The sequence below is a fragment of the Talpa occidentalis genome, unplaced genomic scaffold (genome assembly GCF_014898055.3).
Source record: "Talpa occidentalis isolate TD23 unplaced genomic scaffold, MPIMG_talOcc4v2.1, whole genome shotgun sequence".
In the NCBI taxonomy this organism is placed as follows: Eukaryota; Metazoa; Chordata; class Mammalia; order Eulipotyphla; family Talpidae; genus Talpa; species Talpa occidentalis.
In genome coordinates, this window is record NW_026555331.1 from 119,759,120 (window position 1) to 119,775,839 (window position 16,720).

A 16,720-nucleotide genomic window follows, 5' to 3' on the forward strand; every position below is an offset into this window, starting at 1 on the left:
CCAAAAAACAAAGCGAACTTGCTTTTCAAAGTGGTTTATTGTGCTTTCCTCAAATAGTGATGATATGCACGTGAAAGCAGAGAACAGCAATGAATTTAGCCTGGCTGCCAACTGTTCATATCTCATCCTGAAATCTTCCAGTTCTTTATTAAATAGTAGGTAATGATTTCTGTACATGGAGGTTGATGTAGACATGAGATAACTTGAATTTCAATTCTTAATTAGTGTTAACAGCCCAATTAGGCCAGATTCCAATTCAGTTGTATAAATACTACCATATTAGTAGGGTCTACTAATGAGATTGGCAGCTCGTCTAACTTGTAGCCACTTATTGGAATGGTGTGACCCAGATTACTAACATCAGTCCATGTGTAAATAAAAGTGATGTGGCTGGATTAAATTTTGATGCTATTGTAATAAGTCTTTCAAGAAATATAAGGAATTGAGGCCTGATCTTACTAGAGCTCAGCAATAATATGCTGGATAAATATTTTAAAGTAAATAACTAGAAAGAAAAAGAACACACTGTAATTTCTCTAAGTTTGGGTATGACCAGTTTGCAAACAATCTAGTGTATAAACATGTATTTTTGCATTGAAGATTAGTGAACACTATTAGATATGGCCCTGATTTAATTTAGTGTTTAATTTTAAAGTTTTCTGCCTTTGTTGCAGTCATTAGTATCTGTTTTTAGTATTAATATCTTTGAATTTTGATATTAAGTCTTGAATTTCATAGTTCTTAACCTAATAGGGAAAGTTAGTATTCCCATACACTGATATTTATTATCAGGGCATTGAAACTTTATTAAATAAGTCTGTTTTGCAGTGGATTCATACTGAGGGGCTCACTTTGTGAATGTGTAAATGATAATCTCCATGTTGATATTAACATGTTTTCTTAGCCCTGTAACTAACAACACACAATTATTTAATTCATCTACTTACCACCTTTCTTTCTGTTGACTTTAAATTTCACTTCCCAAAGTGTTAAGTATTTTTGTTCAGTCATCATTCTTCCTGTTTAATAGTAGTTTATATTAACCTCTAGAACCAATTTGATAAGAAATGGAACAGATGTAGTCTCAGAAAGCCCAGTGCCCCTGGCACTCCCACTCATTTCCTGTCGCCCCTGTCCAGCAGTAACCTGCTAGGTCTCCCAGTCCTCTCTCAGGAGTGTGGCTGGACAGACTTTCTAAAACAAGCCCATGAAGTTGCTGCAGAACCTGACTATACTGCTAGTGTTACCTTACCTAATTTCAGCCAAAGAGGAACTGAGAATCTGTATCATTGAGAATAAATAATATTTGTCAGTGCCTGTATGATGACCCTTTCTGATTTGCCTCCCATCTTTAGCCTACATGTGCACTGCTTGGATTCATGGCTGATAGCCGCTCTGTGGTTGACTGCCTGGTTGCTGACAAATGAGTATAAAATGTCAAATTTGAACTTGAAACCAGTCTTACTTCATAGTCCACCAGTATTATTCCACAGCCTGTGCTTTGTCCTCCCTTGTATGATGACCCCTTTCCTCTGTCAGCTGTTGACCCTTGCAGCAACAAGCCTAGAGCAAACCCAGTTGCAGTTGGCTTTCCCTGACAGATGAGAGTATGTGATTGTGATGATGGGGGCCAGTTAGCCAAGCTGGGGAAGCACAGCTGGGGCACTGCCCACACAGACAGAGATTGCTCTATTAGACTCTGGAGCATGTGTTCAGTTTTTCCATTTTGGATTCCAGAGTCTCAGAATTGACCTCAGAAAGTAAATATCATCTGCCCTAACATGCCTGCCAGGCTGGTGGAGAGATAGCTCCAGGAGGGCCTGAGGGAAAGATTATTAACAGAGGTTAATGGGCTGTCTTTGTCCTCTAGCTGGATCTCATTTGTCAAATACTGGAAGCCAGTTGGAGGAAACATAATCTTCATCCCTGGGTTCTCCATTTGTACGCAAGTATTTCTCACTCTCTTGTCATGATGTGCAAAGAACCACAACAACTCTGATTGCTACCTATTTTAGCAAAGCATTTTTTGAAACTTACCAGTTGAAAATAATTCTCACAAACAGTGAAACTATCTGAGTTCTGTACCCTGAATTTAAAGCTATGCACTGTTGCTTCACCCATCTTCTTCCCCTGGCATATTCGTTGGCGAGGAGGAAGAGCATGTGCTCAACACTGGCAAGAAGGGGGATTTAAGTGAATACAATTTATCACCCATGAGTCTGCCATCTAGGTATTAGGCTGATGGTCACCATCATTTCTAGGAAACTTTCTGCAGGGCTACTCTTTCATGATTATAATGATTGCCTTCTGCATGTGGTTCCAGAACCACTGCTTAGTACACATGAGATTTTGGAGATGACATGCTATTTTGTTATTTTGCCTAGCAACAGGCAGGCAAGTGTGGCTGAATTTGAAGTCTTTCATATCATGACCAGGATTTTGGAAGCTACTAACAGTTTGTTTTTACCTCTGCCTCCTGGTAAGTCTTGGCTCTTTTGTCTTTCGTCGGGTTAATTTTTTTCTCTTTTTCTGTGGACTTTGCATGATTTTGTGAATGAAAACTCCCGAGTGTGAGAAATTTTGTGTCTGGTGTCTCTGTGACAGGTGCCCTGAGGTTGGTGTCTGCTGACTGAATCTCGCCCAATTATGAAACTCTACTATAGTTCTTCACTAATTCTGAGGAGCTTGGGCTGATCCCCATGCAGTTCCTAGGATTAAACCAGTAAAGCTGATCCAGAGAGATATTTCTCTGAGGCTTCCAGACCTAGTTTATTTGATTGCAATATCTGAAGGTTAACACTCAGAAGGAAGTGGGTCTGGCTGGATGTCAAGAATTGAGCTGATTCTTACATGTTTGGAAGCTAAAAGTTTCTCTGAGGATTTGAAATAGGACCAAATCAGGTCTCAAAATACCCTTGGAACATGTGAATGCAATCATTCATTTAATCGATCATTTGTTCATTCAATCAAACATTTGTTGAGCAATTACTACATGCCAGGTACCATACTAGAAATTAGAGCAGTTGCAAAACTTAACAATCTAATTGGGAAGAGTGCATATAAGTCAATATTCATTATAAGAAACCACTAAGTTCCTGTATGCTATAAACTATGTGTCTTATGTTCATTACATATATGTTCTGATGAGTGTTAAACTTTATGATAGCTATCATAGCATGATATATATCAGCCGGTTTTATGTAAATCTATCTATCCATTCATCATGAATTCATTCTTTTATGCATTTATTTACAGTCACTATGTATCTGGTAAACATTTTATGCTAGTGCTGTTATAAGTACTTTGCAAAAATTAGCACATTTCTATTTTTATAACAGTACTGAGTGGTAGGAGCTTAATTGAACCACCTTAAATTGTCAAAACACAACCAGTTGTTGTCTAATAGAAATGATACAGTTTTGCTTCATGTTACTCATACTTTATAGATGATGAAATTGAGGCATAGAAAGATTAAATAACATTTTTTTTCAAAGTCATACAACTTCTAAGAAATAGATGTGGTATTCAAATCTGGCCCCAAAATCTGTGCTTTAACTACTATTCTGTGCTGCCTCTTGAATTTTATCTTCCTGTAGAATTTGTTGATATTGAAACATTAGTTATTTATGGACCCAGAAAATCTCCATACTATTTCTCAGCTTCGCTGCATTTGTGATCAGTCTGATAGAGTATGGAGCCCTTCATGCTCTTTCTACTCATACAGCTATACGAAAGGAATTTCTTTTAACTTTGCAGAGACCTGGGAAAATGGATGGTTTTAAGTTATTCCAGTGGAATATGAATTGTGAGGTGCTTATAGAAATAAAGGGATTTCATGAAAAGTATACATGACTTTATAGCTTAAGTTTTTAGTTTTTGTCATTAATATGAAATATTTGGTAGAGGAATTGCACTTACAGATTTGTTTACCATGGATGTTCAAGCTCCTTACATAGATAAATAAAGCTGACTTACTGGGGACAGTATTATACCTGATAGAATATAAAAATGCACATTCTACAGATCATCACATTCCTTAACGGAGATGGATAAAGAAGGGGAAAGGTAGAAAGATGCTGCGCTTTCCAGGCTTACTGGACTAGTGAGATTTGCTTGATTTCCAGGTATTAGAAACCTACCTAAATGATTTTAAAAAAATGGAATGAGCACCACAAAAAGGAAGTGATGGTTTAGAGCTGGAGTGTTTGCAGTTAAAAAAGGGACCTTTGTTGCCCTTGCTGGTAAGAGGAAGCCAGAGCCTTAGCTAGAGGATAAGACAGGAGTTGGCTGGAAAAGTTCTCTATTTTGGAACTGATGTCCACTTTTAGCCAATTTTTTTTTACTTAGGGCTGTGTGCAGAAAGGACGCCAAGAACCAGCAGCTGACTTTGGGACTATGCCCTCGGAATAGAGGGTAAAGTGTCACAGGGAACTTTAGGACATGAACATAGGACTGGGAAAGGAATCCATAATCTTTTATAAAATTTTCAGAAATAAATTTATACCTTTTTAAACTTGGGAATATTATTCAAATACATTTAAAAGATCTCATGTTGATTAGCTAATAAAATGACTTTTTTTTTTTTTTTTTTTTTTTGGATTTAGGGAAGCTAGTGTATTAACATCTGCTTGTGGGCAGAGTCTGTACTTTGTCTGACCTTTGGTGTTGCCAGAACTTGGGACTCAAGTTCCACATTGCTCAGGGTTCGTGAGCTGAGAGAAAACTCTGTGATTTCTGAGTCCAAGATCTCCTGCTCTTTGGCTATCATTTCTTTGTCATAAACTTCTAAGATTGGCTGTGGTTCTTTGTCATTTCCCATCCACATCTAATCAGGTTCCAAGTCAGTATATGTTACTGTGTAGCTCCAATCCCTTCTTCTTTGCTGTCATCACCCTCATTACCTCTTGCTCAGGATCATGCAGTAAGCTCCCAGTAGGTCTTCACACCTTGCTTCCCGTCATTCTTCTTACACACACTCAACTGGACCAGTGCTCGCTTTGGCAGCTCATATACTCTAACCCAGTGGACCATTTAATCTTATCTGAACATGCGGCCTACTTTTTCTTCTTTGGGCCTCTGTTCATATTGTTCCATTAACATAACTACTTGTTATCAAAGCCTGATAATGTTATAGTTAGAAGCCTAGGCTAAAATCTTACAGCCTCGTTCAAATTTCAGCTCTGCCACTTACTAGTTATAGGATCCTGGGCATGTTTCTTACCTCTTGTAAATTTAAATTTTTTGCCATTTATAAAAAGGGACACCTGGTATTTCCCACCTCATGGTGAATCTGGCTTGGAGGGGCCCAGGAGCCAGAGCCCAAGTGGCTTTCGGAGCTTATGTTTTTGAGTAAATAATTCAATGTGGAGACCAGAGTTGGGCAGAAAAGCAAGAATTTGATTGGAAGATAAAGGACAGGAAAGCTGCCTAAGCAGGGAGGGGTCCTGAGTGGGTAGCTGCCGAGGGGGCCAAAGTAGGCATTTATACGAGTATAATGGGCGAGGACTGGAGGTTTGGCCAAATAGTGCCTCGGCATTGTGTCTCATGCTAACTGGTTGAGGCCCATGGGATCTCCTAAGTTACTGAGCCTCCCGGGTTACCTGACCAGCTCTCCTAAAATGAGCCTTGGTCCATTGCTTTGGCATTGTCTTATTGTGTTGGTGTTCTGAACTTTCAATTTTTCCCTGGGTTTGGGGCACCCTGACTCCAACCACCTTTTTTTCATTCAGTCTGATAGGTGGCTTGAGGCATCATGATCCTGACTCACTGCCTGTGCCCATCTCCTAAATTCCTCATTCAGTGGTGTTACACGGAGTACCAAGTGAGTCAGTGTGTAGACTGAAGGCCTCAATACATGTTTGATATTAGTCACTGTTACGCCATGTGTGAGGCCCTTTGCACACCTCACTCTAGTTCTCTGAACAGCCCAGCAGGGGAGACTGGGTCTCCACTTTAGAGCTAAAGAAATGGGAGCTCAGAAAGGCTTCATTACCTACTTCTAGTAAGTGGCCGAGCAGGAGTCTAGCCAAGGCTGCTCCATCAGGCCCACTTTTTCTATTCTCTCCACTCACTGTATGGTCTCACCTCATTTCCACTCCCAGGAATTGTGTCTACCCTTCAAACCTCCCCTCACATACCATCTTTCCCAAGGGTGAGTTTTCTGATTCTCCCTGGCTGGATGTCTTCTTCTTCCATGGGTGTTTTTATTGTTTATCAGAATACTTAGTACTCTAGATCTGTGAGGGTTTGGGTAGCCCTCCCCACAACATTTTCAGTTTGAGAGAGTGCCTTCCTCTCTATTGAATTCCTGAGAATTTGCTCTCTGACCCTATTGTTTTAATTCTTTTTTTTTTTTCTATAATTTGGTGCAATTGGATCCCAAAAGCCTTTCTCGGGGGCATACTGAGACATCAGGCATATCCACTATTCCCTTCTGACCCAATTTTTACCCTTCCATCAATTTTTTAGCCTAGGCATATGGAGTTTGAAGCTCTTGTGCTATTTTTTCTCTTTTCCCATCTTACTGTAGAATTGCAAACCCATTCAAATGTAAAAACATTTTGCATTGAGCAGACCTTGCCTTCTTTTTGCCTAGGAGAGGACACAAGGTGAAGGGAACATGTACTTGTTGGGAACTTACTACATATCCAACACAGTATTTAGTGGTGATAACACAGAGAAGGAAGTTTGGGCCTTGTCATCAAGTAGCATTTATTTGACTCATGGTGTCAAGCACCGCACTGAGTGCTTTTTTAACATTACCGAGTTCATTCCCTCTGGAAGGCTAGAGATGCTGGCTGACCCTGTTACCCTCTGCGTGTCTCATCCTAGGTTTTCACACTCTGCATACCATTCTTGGTGTCCACTGTCTCCCTTTGCATAACCTGCTGCATTACATTGATAATGGAGTGTTGCTTCTCACGGAAACAGCTGTCGCAAGGCTCATGAAAGGTAAGAGGCTCAGGCTTCCTGGGTGTGTATAGTCACACAGGGCCTGGCTGCACTGAGAAGGGCCCTGAGATTTTTAACACTATATTAAATCTTGAAATTCTTAATATTTGAACCAAATGCTCCTCATTTTCATTTTGCACCAGGCTTCAGAAAATATGCAGCTGGTCCTACTGAATGCACTTCATTTCCTGTAATCACCCTATTGCACCGATTTTAGTGCCTTAGCCCTTCAGAAGGCCCCAAAGGACTTCTGAATCCACACGTAGCTATAAAAATCCACCCCCCCTTTTTTTTTACATGAGGCACTTGAGTACAGAAGATTCATTTATAGTATAATCATCATCACTTATTCAATCGTAGTCTTTTATTAATGACTTTTGCTAATAGTTATTAAAGTATTTGCCATTCTTCAAGGGGCCTTCTCCTTTAAGTTACTCAGTAAAAATTGCTTTGTGGCTGGCAGCCTATTTCCAGGCCATATCCCATTATATCTAGAAACAGCTTCATTAAAAAATCTCTTTTTGTTCAGAGAGACACAAATTAAAAATTTCAAAGCATTGTTAAACTTCGCTTGAAATACAGGGTTAGGATGTGTGTTAGCAGGATGAACCACGGAAGTACTGTTAGCTTGCTCAGTATTAATGTGGAGATTTCTGATATTTTTGAGGTTTTGCCAATTTCTTACTTTCTTATAGATCTGGACAATACAGAGAAAAATGAAAAACTAAAATTCAGCATCATTGTGCGACTTCCTCCGGTAATCCTGAATTATATTTTGTTTTCTCCCTAAGCCTTGGCATGGACCTCCTACAATTTCTCCTGTAAGAAGAGCACTTATGTGCTTTGGGCTAAGTCAATTAAACTGCTTCACTTTTCAGCCCTTTCCAAGAAATCCCATCCATTCCCACCCCTGAGCTTCTGCTCCCCACCAGGCCTGGATCGTACTTGCTGCTCTGGCTTAGTATTGGCCTTGGCACTCTCACCAAGAACATTTAGCCAGTTTCTCCTCTTAGGAAACCACACTAATATTTACATCTGTGAATCTGAGGGCTGGGAGAGGGGAAACATGTGCTTTTGTTATTTAGCTGATAAGAAAGTTAAGTACAGGTGAGGTCAGAAGGTTCTGGAACTGTATTTCCTCCCACTGTCATTTCCCCCACAGCAGGAAAACATCCCTGGGTTAAAGGAAGAATGAGAAACATGAGGGACAGAGTTGTACAGGCAGGCACTCCCTGTTTTTGTGGTGGATATTAGCCATTTGCATTAGAAATAGTATGAAGATAGGCAGTTCTGTGGCAAGGTCTTCAGAGCCTGTGACTCTGAACTTCCTACCCTGAGAGCCTCCTTCAGCTTGTTTACAGACCTTGAGTACTGGTGTCTCTGGCACAATCCTCCCTCGAAGGGATGTCTGTTGCCTTCTGGATCTAATCGTCTTGCTTCATAACACACTCTTCCCCTCAAAGGCTTACTAAAAGCAAAGGCAAGAATAGAAAACAAAGCATATTTTCTATGTCTAGATCCCTCTGGGGAATGTCTGAATGTTTTGTTTGGTCTCCAAATTTGAGGGTTTTTTGCCTCATACTCTTAGAGATTCAAAAATTTCTGGGCAAGACACTGGCAGAGAAGTTGATGTAAACATGCCTTCAATCTTTAGTTTCTTATCAAAACATCACTAGGGTTGGTATGCAAATGCACAATTTTGAAGAGTAGCGGATAAACTCCATTTCAGAAAAGGAATTTGGCGACATTGATGTATAAACTGCTTTCTACAGGATTGCATTTAAGGAAGTATTTATTCAAATTCAGAAGCATACCTCACAGAAAATTATCTTTCTTAACTATAAAGGGCCTATCTTTTAGACTAACTAGCTACTTCAGAATGACACCGTTCAAGTTGTAAATAAATACAAGTCACATGGGCTTAATGTAGCATGATTTACATTTTCTCTCTTTTTTCCATTCTTTTATTTTTATTATTGACTTCATCGTTTTAGAGTAGTTTTAGGTTCACAACAAAATGGAGTGGAAGATAGAGATTCCCATATCTTCTCCTTTCCCCCTTACATACAAACTACCCCACTGTCAGCATCCCTCATCAGAGTGGTCCATTTGTTACAATTGATGCCATTACATTGATGCATCATAATCACTCAAAGCCCAGAGCATTAGGGTTCACACTTGGTGATATTCATTCTATGAGTTTAGACAAATGTTTAATGAGATGTGTATCCACCATCATAATACCAGAAAGAATAAATTACAACCCTAAAAATTCTTCTCTGTTATTTTTGAATTTGCATGATAGCTTATTGGTCAGAAGATCTGTCGACTTTGGGATCATCCTATGAGTTCTAACATTATTTCACGAAACCATGTGAAGCAACTGCTTTATAACTATAAGAAACAGGTGAGTTTGTGTGAAAGCACAGCCCCCAAATGTTTCTTGAATCCATGTTGCTCATTTCAACATATCCATATAGATCGCGTGTAGTTCTTACCACTTAAAATTTGCGCTTGTTTTGAAGAATCAACTAATACCAGAAGTGATTTCTCTTTTAGCTTCGGACTTCTCTGATTGACAGGCCATCATCATTCAGTGTAGAATTTCTGCCTCTAAATTACTTCATTGAAATACTGACAGATATAGAATCCTCCAACCAAGGTAATTGACTCCTTTGCTCTTAGAGTTTTCCTACTTCTCCTTTCACACATCAATCAGCCTCTATAATTTTTTTGTGTCATTTTCCCCCCAAATGCTCTTCATTTGTATGGTTTTCATTAGCAATATGCAATTTGCTACCTAGAGTAAATTGCCAAAGGAATAATTAATTACCTTTGTGGTTTTGAAAGGTTAAATACCCGTTTGGTTGATGTGATAGCCTTTCTTGGTGTAGAGATTTAATAAATTTTAATAACATTCTCAGAATAATGTGTTTTACTAAAATCTAAAGTAATTATGATTTCACTGAGTGTTATAAATGTTCCATGACTTTATAGTAAATCCATTTTCCTCTTTCTTTTTTCCAGTTCTTTGTGCTTTTGAAGGACATGACAATGTTGATGCAAAATTTGTAGAGGAAGCAGCTCTGAAACACACTGCAATGCTTTTAGGCTTATAAAAGAGAAAATGCAATTTGGTCAGCTTCCAATTATTTTATTCTTGCTCATTAGTTCTACTTCTATTGAGAATTCTCTAGTAATTTTTAAAATTGGTAGCCAAAATCAGAATACGCTGTTGAGCCCTCTGAATTTTACCTTGGTACTTGTTCAGACAGCACTAAACTCCTTTAATTTGTTCCAGTTTTGAATAGCAGATGAGCAGTCAAGTGTAGAGAAATACTCCAAGGAGACATACAATGGCAAATGATACTCTTCCCCATGGCCTATGCATTCTAAGGGCTTCTTTGACCAAAAGCTAGTTTCTGTTGCACTCTGAAATAAAGTAGACTTTAAAAATGAGAGAAACAGTACTTAGAAAAGAAAAAACTCCATGAGTCATTGAAAATGACATATAACAAGAAAATTAAATGTTGGATAAAAGCTATTTAGAAAGAGGATACTTAAAAAACAAACAAAATACAACCAAACTTGGACTAAGTCAAATCTGCTATTTCTAGTACAGAATAATTGGCAATAGACAGTAATTTGTATCTTAAGTATTTAGAACATGGTTTGTCTTTGTGAAGGTTCAGATGAAGTTGTATTTAATTTTTAAAAATTTTTTAAATATTTATAAAAGCTTGATAAGGTATCTTGTCATTAAAACACACACACACACACACACACACACTCTGAACATTTTGACTTCTTTTGTTCTTTGAATACAGCATTTTTATTCCAGCCCGAATCATGAGACCATGAACATGTTTCCTGAAGATTCCCCCCTCCCATGACATGTTAATAGTTTTCCCACTTTTCTTTTCCTTTCTTTTTTATAGTGACTTCATTCCCATCCATAAATACAGTTGTTCTGGAGGTCAGCCCATAACCCTTTGTTTTTCTTTCTTCACGTTGTTTCACTCAGTGAACTTGAGAACTTTTAATGATTATACATATCACAAGCCAGTACAAAAATTCAACTTCTTTTCGAAAACCATTACTGTGGTCGAAAGATTGGCCTCTCCTAGAGAATTTTCCTTTTTGGTCACATACTTCATGGTTGGCAAGGTTCAAAATCTTAAGAGTCATGTCTGCAAGATAGTACCGATTTGATTTTTTCTTGAGAAAGACATTCTTTTTCATTCCCTGCCTTTATTGCACACCTGGGTTGTTTCAGTTGCTTTCTAAGGTCTAATTCATCTGACACATAGTTGAGATAAACACTAGTTTGATCCTGCCACTCCTCTCTGCCCATAATGCTTCAGTAACTCACCATTCTTTATAGAATCAAATCCAAACTTTTTGACAGTCAAAGTCTCCCAAGTCCTGGCCTTGTACAATTTCCCAATATGAATACTGTGTTCCAGCCAGCCCAGTTCACTGGTCCTTGAACACAACTTTTGTCTTGCTCAGGCTCTTTCCCCCAGTTGGAATCACTTCTCCCCTTACTGAAATTGTATTCATGCTTCAGGGCCAGATAAAAAGTCCTATCTAATTGTGATTCTGACTCACAGTGACACCCCACACATACACCCCTCCCACCTTCTCTGAACCAGGAGTAGGTGCATAAGGCATCCATCCCTTTGTGATTTCTTAAAATTATTTTTCCATTATGTTGTTAAACCTATGTTTATATATATATTTAAATCTCTAATGTGGTTAGCAACATACAACACAGAAACTGACTTTGTAGTGTTTCTTTTTATTAACTGCACAGTTCATAATATTACTTGTAGATTCAGGACACTGACGGAATGAGATTAAATTTCCCTCCAATCTGGCAGGATGGGGACTTGAAACAAATTTTGTTTGGTTTAGCAAAATTAAGGACTGTGATATTTCCCACTTCCAGATTTGTGAAATAAAATTCATAAAAAACTGATACCAATATGAAATAAAGATAGCTTGAGCATAGGAGAATGTAAAAATCACAGATTTTTAATCTACTTGTAAGCAAAATTAGGAAAATATACTTGCATGAAATGCAATAAAATTTGAGTAATGAAGTAAGTAGAACTGGTCTCATTTTCAACTCTTTATATGCAATGTTATATTTTCTTGGAAATTTTGAAAAATCTGGAATCAGAACTTAAAATAATGAGTTTATATGCATATAACAATATGCAAACCTGTATGAAAATCTAGATTTATAGGAAAGATAAATAGGGCATAATTATTTTTGTGGCAAAAGGATTCTTGTAAACAAATCACCATAACATTACGGGAAAAAATAAAAACAGGCTTCCCAACTGTTTTTAACATGATTTAACTTCACATTTATTAAGCACTTACACGTCTTTGGCACTTGGAATATTTTCCTTTTTACACAACCATTGCCTTTCCCTTTAAAGTGAATATATTAAACAATATTTTCTTTGTTAAACAAAGACCACTCTTGCAATTTCTGTTTTTTATTGAAAAGTTCTTTTTATTGCATTTTTATAGTAACTTAACTACTACATATTTCTGAAAGATAGCAATATAGAGAGTGAAAAATAAATGATCGGTGTAAATATATGTTTTGACATAATTGTAGGACAATTCTATGTCCCACCTACTCAACTTAATGTAAAATATAGTGGTTGGTGAGTGTGAGAGGAAGCCATGTTGGACTCTGGCTGATTAACTGTGGACACCATATTTGCAATTTAGAAGTGTTACAGTGGCATTGTCCAGTTGTGGGTATGACGAGGCCTGGTTGAAGTGCTCTCTTTGAGAAGTTTAGATTGGTTACATTTTTAGATTTCAATTGGCTTTATAACAGGTTTCCTTATGTGCCTCATATTGGCCCCAGGTTCACTGGGCTTAAAAGGAGCCAAAGCACCATATGGTTTTGGCAAAGGAAGAGTGGCTTCTGCCTCTGGGATGTAGGCATTTGGGCGTAGCTCTGCAGTGGTATAAACACCATTGGGCAGCTGGCGATTATCTGTATCCAAGAACTCCTGCAAAAAAAGGATTATTCATTTTCAGTGTTCTGAAAACTGATGAAGTCATTGTATCTTCAGGGCCCAACAGCCACAGCTGGGTCTGAGCAGCCTTACGCTCTGCTGTCTGATATTCCCCAAAGGGACAGGAGGGTAAGAGGGTGGAGTCATCACACTCCTCTAGACTCCCTAAACTCCCCTCCAACAGACACACACGCACACGCACACACAGACTTTGTCTCATTGGAATGATGTGTGCTGCTCTAAGGTTACTATATCCAATCTCAGTATCTCTCATCAAGCCAAAGGCAGGACAAATTATTTCATTTAGTAAGCCATTGGTGGGCAAATGTCACAAAATTAGAAATAAGGAATAAAGTGGAACCAGGAGAAAAGTGGCAGTTTGCTTTAATCCACAAGTTCAAGAGTCTACCTGTGCTTCAGGAAAATAACCTCTTATAGCACTAAAAAGAACCCTAAATAATGGAGACCAGTAAATAATAGGTGTGGCACCATAGGTAAAATCTGAATGCCCTGAAAAATACAATCCCAGATAGTGTGGGAATTACAAATCAGACCCTGTTTTCAGGTGTTCCTAGTGTGTTGGGTATGCATCCTTTTCTTGGGTTAGGAGTGAATAGTGAGCCTTTTGGGGATGCTACTTAACAGTCTGAGAATGAGTTTTAGGTCCTTGCTGTGTAGTTTCCAGTCTATGATTGTTGAAAGGTTTTGGGGATCAGGAAAAACCTGGGCAACCAATTTGCAGATGGAGTCACTGATAGACCTAGTTAGGTTAGTGGTGGGAGGAGAAAATGTTGGCATTGAGTCCTAAGGTACGCCCCAGATGCAGAGTGTGCAGAAGACTGTGGCTGCCATAATATGCTGGAGGCCCTAACAATAAACCACGATGGCCAGGGCAAATGAACATGAGAGAGTCTGGTGTCATTGACGCACTTCACCATTGCAACAGAGAAAGCTTACCCGAGACTTTTCAGCAATAGCCAAGGCATACATTTCTTCATCTCGAAGTACCTTCAGCCATTCTCTCTCAATATCTTTATGGAGTGGGAGACCCTTTTCTATTCTGGAATTGCAAGAAAGGATAAAGTCTTCTTTCTCTCTAACTTCCTTTTGGAGTTCAATGGCCAAAGCTTGTTTCATGGACAGCTCAGCAACAAGAGCCATCATTTTTTTAGTAGCATCTTTAATCTTTTTCTGGTAGCCATTCATCTACAATCAAAGAGCCCAAGAGTTAGCATATGTATATTTTTCCATGAAGACTTGAAGAAAACGCAGGCTGCTGGCTGTCTATGATGGGGGAGTGGTGGTAGAGGGACTCTCTTGTCTAAAGGGAGAAGAGTCTCAGTGGGAATTCACAGAAAACAAGAATTGGTGAGAACCTCCGAGATTGACCTCATTATCCTGGTTGTATAAATAAGGAAAAGGAGAGAAAAGAAAGAGATCTATTCATCTGATTACTGGATTTCTGGGTGGAGAGCACTGAGAGGAAGAATTTAGTGTCTTTATTGTTAAGAGGTGACAAGGAGAGAGAGAAAGGGTGTTCTTAATGTCTAAGTTCTGGCAGATTTTGCCATGTTACTGATTTGTAACTTATCCACTAGAAAGAAGTCTGGTAGAACAAAACTATTTTAAAAAAATTGGCATTATCTAGGAAACTGTAAGTCTTTGCTGGGATTTCCCATTTTCTTTCAGTTGGGAAACTTGCAAGAGAAGCCATAAACTATATAGGAAAGATGAGAGGTAAGGAGACATGCATTGTTGTTGAGTACCCACAAGTAGGTAGGTCACTTATGCTCAATTATGTGATGTTGGCAACAATTTCAGCTGACATCACAATTTTCACAGATCAGGAAACTCGGTATAAAGATCATTCATGTATCTTTTCAAGATCATTTGCCAGTATTGGTAAATCACAAATATGGGATCTGAATATCTTTCTACTTTCTAGCTCCAATTACTATTAGGAGATTATAATTTTAAATGAAAATAAGAGAAATGCCAAGTAGAGACAGAGAAGGTGGGGAAAAGAGGAGAGAAAACTGCATAGTTTTTGTGGAGCTGCTGAGTAAGTGAGGCCCACCATTCACAAAGAACTAGACAGGATTGAACTTTGCGTGTGATGTATAAAATCAATAATCAGCATATCTGAATAGGTATCCTGTTAAGTGAAACTTGTATATTGTCATCAAAAGGCTCAGGTTTTCCCACCATAAACTGAATTCAATCAAGGAACAAGATTGAAAATTTATTTTGAACAGTTCTCTAAGGATCATCTTTACAGTTTAGTATATCTGTCTCTCTCATCATAAAGCCTAATCTCTAGTGTTTCTCTGAATGGATAAATCAGTCTGTGGAAAATGAAAGGTGCTAAAGGAGTAGGGGGAGAGGAGAGAAGGCAGAATTTTGGACAGACCTTCTTGGCCAAGAGTAGTGTGTCCTGTTTGCCAGCCTCACTTTTGCTGCAGAGCCGTTCTGTGAGCCGGGAAACCTGTTCATAGATGAAATCCTTCTCCATTAACTTCTCCTCCTCTTTGGCGAGCTGAAGTTCCAGCTATTGTTGAAAACAATTTTAATAGGAAAAAAAAAAGTCAAGTCAAAATATTCTTTCCTAGTCAGAGTGTTATTGTGCCTTCCCTCCTTTAGTGAAGACATTGCTTTTGCAATTGCCAAATTGTTTAGAACTGAACTAGTCAAGACTTCCCCTGCCGCAACCCTTCTGGGTAGCTGAGAGTTAGTTCTTCCTCCCCTTGGTGGGTAAGGGCCCTCTAGCTCCATCTAGCTTCTGTGTTGTCGCTCCTCGGATATCTCCCATCAGAAGACAAATAATTCAAGATGTCAAAATCACTCCTTGGGACTAACGGAAAGTTGAGCACCTTGAAACCATTGGATTTTGGGTGCTTCCTTTGGCAAGTGTCTATAGTCAAGCTAAGATTTTGTGACTGGGGCCTCCCTGCTGGTTCAGGGGGTTAAGACGCAGCACTATGAAGCTATCGGCAGCCACTGCAACAAGAGTTCCATCCCCGGCCAGGGAGCAACCCACATGGCACAGCAGACCTCTCCAGTCTTGCCCACTGTACCCCTCAGCGGTGTACTTCAGTCAATCTGCCTGTTCTGTTCCCCACTCTGTCTCTGGTGAATCCTCTTACCCCCCACACCTCTGGCCTGTACCCCAGTTCTTGTGTGCATAAATAAATAAATAAATGATTTTGTGACTTGATGGCAATGAGAGGACTATGATAGTAACCTGTATATCAGTGCAACATGAAAGAGGACCACAGATAACTGTGGCTCCCATCCACAAGGGGCTAAAAGGTGCTACTACAAAACAGTATTTACCTTATCTAATTTTTTGATCATTTCTTCTTCGGTCAGATCCTTCCCTGGAAGGAAACGGGTTCTGTTCTTCCCCTCAGGATTTATAAATTCTTTCTCCAGCTCTTTTATTCTGTCTGTACACTGTGAAAACTATTAAACAAGGAAGAAACATTTGCCCTAAAACTCTCTTGACACATTAAATCCTAAAATCACATAGCCCAGGGTCTTCACAGTTTTCCTGTAAAGACTAACCCGGGCAAAGGTGGAAGAGAACTCAACACCCCCCCCTCCACTGGGATTTATAGTTAAGCAATGTTACTGCTCCTTCGTGGGACTGTGAGGATGATGCCTGTGACTGACCCTGCAGGCAAGGCAGTGCCTTCTGAGTCATCAAAGAAGAAACTAATCTT

The 16,720-nt window shown here is 39.0% G+C and overlaps 2 protein-coding genes across 7 annotated transcripts in view; one reads left to right on the plus strand and one right to left on the minus strand.

Annotated features, from left to right (window-relative positions):
- The window catches only part of GSAP (gamma-secretase activating protein), a 176,079-nt gene extending 165,351 nt beyond the window's left edge, over nucleotides 1–10,728 (plus strand). For all 5 annotated transcript variants that reach the window (XM_054692509.1, XM_054692508.1, XM_054692505.1 and 2 more), the window contains 7 exons: nucleotides 1,871–1,941; nucleotides 2,385–2,479; nucleotides 6,832–6,951; nucleotides 7,647–7,708; nucleotides 9,257–9,358; nucleotides 9,511–9,613; nucleotides 9,979–10,728. In XM_054692509.1, the coding sequence (XP_054548484.1) occupies nucleotides 1,871–1,941; nucleotides 2,385–2,479; nucleotides 6,832–6,951; nucleotides 7,647–7,708; nucleotides 9,257–9,358; nucleotides 9,511–9,613; nucleotides 9,979–10,070 (645 nt within the window). In that variant the 3' untranslated portion in view covers nucleotides 10,071–10,728. The remainder of the gene's footprint in view (nucleotides 1–1,870; nucleotides 1,942–2,384; nucleotides 2,480–6,831; nucleotides 6,952–7,646; nucleotides 7,709–9,256; nucleotides 9,359–9,510; nucleotides 9,614–9,978) is intronic.
- A 1,727-nt stretch (nucleotides 10,729–12,455) lies between these two features.
- CCDC146 (coiled-coil domain containing 146) overlaps nucleotides 12,456–16,720 on the minus strand; it is a 92,812-nt gene continuing 88,547 nt past the window's right edge. For both annotated transcript variants that reach the window (XM_054692504.1, XM_037511083.2), the window contains exons 16-19: nucleotides 16,332–16,460; nucleotides 15,409–15,546; nucleotides 13,956–14,204; nucleotides 12,456–12,992 (exon numbers count right to left, since the gene is read on the minus strand). In XM_054692504.1, coding sequence (XP_054548479.1) covers nucleotides 12,789–12,992; nucleotides 13,956–14,204; nucleotides 15,409–15,546; nucleotides 16,332–16,460 — 720 coding nt within the window. In that variant the 3' untranslated portion in view covers nucleotides 12,456–12,788. The remainder of the gene's footprint in view (nucleotides 12,993–13,955; nucleotides 14,205–15,408; nucleotides 15,547–16,331; nucleotides 16,461–16,720) is intronic.